We start from the raw sequence: 4,399 nt of genomic DNA, 5'->3' as shown, positions 1-4,399 counted from the left end.
GGGTTAATTTGTTATTGTGTGTGTTTGTAATCGTCTATGTGTGTGCCCAACTTGTGTTCGACGTGTGTTTGTGTATGTATTGTGAAATGTGAATATGTGATTTGTGAGGGTGGCGTGCATGTGTTTAGATTTAGGTTTTTTTTTTTAAAGCAACCCGATTGGGTTTCACCATTTTCATCGATCAGGTTTTCTTTATAACCCAACCCGATCTGAACTTGAAATTTTTCGTGTCAGATCGGTTTTGAATCAAATTAAACTTAATACAGCAAACATCACATATCACACATCGAAATCAACAAGATTAAAAACTACTTAATATAACACCCTTTTTTATTTTTTTGACCATCACAAGTGCACCTGCAAATTATTTGACAATTTGACTGCTATGAGCGCATACAAGACAAAAAGAATCCTATATCATGCACAGGTAGGCAGCAAGCATTGAAAATACAGAAACTAGCAGCAATGGCTTGAGCGGAAACTCATTAAAGAGAAATGTCATAAATGCTAAGCATAAGAAAAAGGCAGCGGAATTGAGGGTGATTAGTAATTGGAATAAATGCGGATGTTTATTCACAACCCTGCAGAAGGGATTTAGGCTTGAAATCTGCTGGAAACCTTTTTCTGATCTACAGCCCATGATCTTCAATGCTGCGTGGAACATTATGGTTGATAACAATGCAAGCAGTAACAGCAGATGAAAGACATAGCTTTTAGACTTATTTTTTATTTTGATATTGAGCCAGGTGTTCTGCAAATGCAATGATAGGCGCCCCCATTTAAATATCTTCCTCATTTGATCATATTTAGCTCCAAAAGCTCCCCGTACACGTTGAGTTGCCTTAATTTTCATTTCTGTCTTCCCAGCTTGTGATAAGTCATCTGATATGTCCAACGTTGTACAGTCACCACCATCCATTAAGTTAACCTTGGCAATGGAGTTATGAGGGGTAGCAGCCAGGAAAGATTTTGGAGTCTGCAACACGCACAAAAAGAGGTCAGAGGCTTGGAAATAAGAATTAATGAATGAACTTCCATGCCAGGCCAACAAGCGAAGTCAAGCATAGTTTTACAATGAACATAAGAAATAGAGGCAAGAATCAAAATGAATAACAACCTCTTCAAGCAGTATATTTGATGGCTTGAGATCTCGGTAAATATTTTGCTTCTCAGAACTTTCCATAGCAACCATGGTTTTAGCAACTCCAATGACAATTTCAAGTCTTTTATCCCAAGATCCTTCTTTGGTGGAAAAGGATTCTGCATAACCATGCAATTCAATGATTACTATAAAAATATCGATAGATATGCAATCTTTATTTTCTTTGTTTCTAAATTTCCTTCAGTTCTTCTGAAAAGATGATTTTCAAAGCTCTCTATCTTCACAAGCCATTTATTCTTCCAGTGGTATCCCAATGGTTTAACTTGGTAGGTATATGATAGTTTCTCTTCAAATCCTGCCTGCCTGCATAAGCACTGCAAAATAGGCAACGCGTAATTAGCAATGGTAAAAGGGATCATAAAATTTGCCTGGTATGGCAAACATCTATCATTTAGTCTTTCCCAAATACTTATCATTTCTTTATTGTGAACCCAAAAATGAAAAAAAAAATCCATACCATAATCAATATTGATAATATTGCTCCCAAACCTATTGTTCTTAATATTAAATTTGCTAGAAATTAAATGTCCCCATCCAGTGGTAAAAGTTGCCGGAAAAAACTAAACTAGTCTGATTTGCTTCCATTTGAGTGAAATATCAAGTGAGGTCGACAAAAGTATTCATGTGTTAATATGCCAATATGCTGTACAAATTTCAATTATATGCTATGTAAAACAATCATGCATCAATGAACTGAAACACTAATAATTGTAGGAATAATGCTTGATACATGCATCCTTGTCATTACTGAACATCAATGACCAACTACAGAGCAATACCCTCCATCTTTATGCTGTTTCTCTTAGCCAGCTCCAATAGCAACAGTTAGTGATTGCCTTTCAAGTTAGCTAGTTGGGAACTGAATTTGAATCGCTAACCTGATAGTTGGATCTCCGTCATTATTGAAATCAGTGACCAATACTTGCAGGAATCATTCTTAATTCTTCACAGCATGAAACATCAATTACCAATACTTGTATCTCCGTCATTATTGAGATCAATAACTGAATATTGTTGGGGAGTACGCAATACACATGCATTACTGTCATCATTGAACATCAATGACTGATAAATGGGATCGGGCTTGATAATTGCATCTCTCTCCTTGGTTAACATTAATGACAAATGTTTGCAGGGATCATGCATGATGCCTAACGTCAATGACTAACAACTGTTGGGATCATGTTGGTACCTGAATTTCTCTCCTTGTTGAAGATCAATGACCAATAACTGCAGGTATCATACATGACACATGTATCTCTGTCATTATTGAACACCAATGACCAAAACTTATAGAAAAGCTTGCCATGTACTTTTATCTATGTCATTATTTGACATCAATGGGATATACTTGTAGTAGATCATACTTGATACTTGCATCTCCCTCCTTGTTTAACATCACTGACCATACTTGTAGGGTTCGTGCATGAAACAAGGTCTCTCTCCTTTTTGAATATCAATGAGCAGAACTTATAGAGATTCACCAGAATATTTGTACCTCTGTTGTTATTGAACATCAACGAGGAATACTAACATGGGTTCATGCTTGATATGTACCCATCTCTCCTTGTTGAATATCAAGGACGAAGACTTGTAGGATATCCTCATGTTTCATACTTAAATGCATGTCTCCACTGACATGGCCACCAGACAATGCTTGTGGCCTTGAAGGATATCATGCTTGATGCTTGCATCTCTCCCATTATTGACGGTGTACAGGAGGTTGCATGATACTTTACACCTCTGTCATTTAGCAACATCGATGCTTCTTACATTTGGTTGTCAAATTCTCAAAGACCAACAAACTGGTTATTTCTTCAGTACCTCTAATGAAATAATGCATCACAGAGTTTCCATATGGCTTCTAACATTTAGATCAAAATACAATTATAATTAACCTAGGAGATCTTAAGTGTAAATATATATTACTTAGCAATTTTCAGCACTCGGCGGGGACTCAAACCCACGCAATTTCAAATATCTTAAATTGAAAAATTATTTACTTCTATATTTTTGTTGGAAGGATACCTTTTTTTCTATAAATATTTTAATATCCTGGATTTCCAATATAGATGAATGAGGTTGCCATCAGTATTGCTTTTTTTTTTTTTTTTTGGGGGGGCGAAACACTGATATGTATACAATATAATCAGAATGCATGAGATCAAATCTATTACGCTGTGTTGCTAATGAAGAATTTTCCTTCAAAAATAAAAACAGAAAATAAATCTTCCAAATAAAATTAAACAATTTATTTGACTTAACGATTAATTAAAAAAAATGGCATGACTATTCCAATCCAATCCAACCGGCCCAAGTTTAAAATAGGTTAATTAATGCAGATAAAAAATTTAATAAAATCGAATATAGTAAGACTATTGTTTGTGCTCAAGAATGTCGTAAAAACGACGTAGTTGGAGTCGGAATAACCATACCTCGAGATCATCGTAAATAACATTCTTTAGCTGTCTCCGGTTGAGAAGGCCATCTTCAAACTGATGAACCAAGAATTTTGAAGCTCCAATAAGAATGTTCAGACCGGCAATTTTATGCCAAAGAATCGATACCAAGGCGCCCTTTATCTGTGCTTGCAAATCTGATCTCAGAGGGTGCACGTTCTCTTCAAGCATACCAATCTCACAATCTCTATCAAATTCTGTCATTTTTTTCCTCATCCTCGTCGCAATGCCTTGTGTTGGTGAAGATACAACTCAGAACTCAGTAGTTATAGCAAGCCATAACAAAAGAAACAGCCATGGATCTTCTTTGCCGGTAGCAGAGGTTTAATAGAGATTAAAAGGTCCGTGGACCCACTGGGCCCCAACTAGACGTCCCTGTAACAGAGCAAGACAAAGTTCAGACTTTAGTTAATATGCATCCCTTAATTTTGTTTTTTTTTGTACTGTTTTCATGATAATCAGTCATTTTCCTGGTAATATAATTTTATAATATAATTTTTATTTTTATTTATTATAAATTAGATGCATTGTATAAAGAGAAATTAGAATAAAAAATTTCAGAACTAAAAATAAGAAAAATATTTTTCAATGTGATTAAAAAATTAATAATAAAATTTTTGTACTTTTTATTATTTTAAATATTTTTCATATAATAAATAAGTATTTTATATGCCAAAGACAAATTATCAAGCAACTGGCCTATTTACTTCTCTTTGAATTTAAAATTTTTTGTGTGGAGAGATTTTTTATTATTATAAAAATAATAGAGAGGCTAGTA

The 4,399-nt window shown here is 34.6% G+C and overlaps 1 protein-coding gene across 3 annotated transcripts; it reads right to left on the bottom strand.

Annotated features, from left to right (window-relative positions):
* Nucleotides 1-364: 364 nt before the first annotated feature.
* LOC18031814 lies at nucleotides 365-3,923 on the bottom strand. 3 transcript variants are annotated; one of them, XM_006421502.2, is made up of 3 exons: nucleotides 3,598-3,923; nucleotides 1,118-1,476; nucleotides 365-976 (listed from the first exon to the last, which is right to left on the bottom strand). In XM_006421502.2, the coding sequence occupies exons 2-3, from the start codon at nucleotides 1,190-1,192 to the stop codon at nucleotides 413-415; spliced, it is 639 nt and encodes a 212-aa protein (XP_006421565.1). In that variant the 5' UTR covers nucleotides 1,193-1,476; nucleotides 3,598-3,923; the 3' UTR covers nucleotides 365-412. The 3 variants fall into 3 exon arrangements, with proteins under 3 accessions (XP_006421565.1, XP_024045855.1, XP_024045861.1); XM_024190087.1 differs by lacking the exon at nucleotides 3,598-3,923 and adding an exon at nucleotides 1,942-3,070; XM_024190093.1 differs by lacking the exon at nucleotides 3,598-3,923 and adding an exon at nucleotides 2,041-3,070.
* Nucleotides 3,924-4,399: the final 476 nt, after the last annotated feature.

The sequence above is a fragment of the Citrus clementina genome, unplaced genomic scaffold, assembly GCF_000493195.1.
Source record: "Citrus clementina cultivar Clemenules unplaced genomic scaffold, Citrus_clementina_v1.0 scaffold_9, whole genome shotgun sequence".
NCBI classification, from domain to species: Eukaryota; Viridiplantae; Streptophyta; class Magnoliopsida; order Sapindales; family Rutaceae; genus Citrus; species Citrus x clementina.
This window is presented reverse-complemented; position numbering and strand designations above follow the sequence as displayed.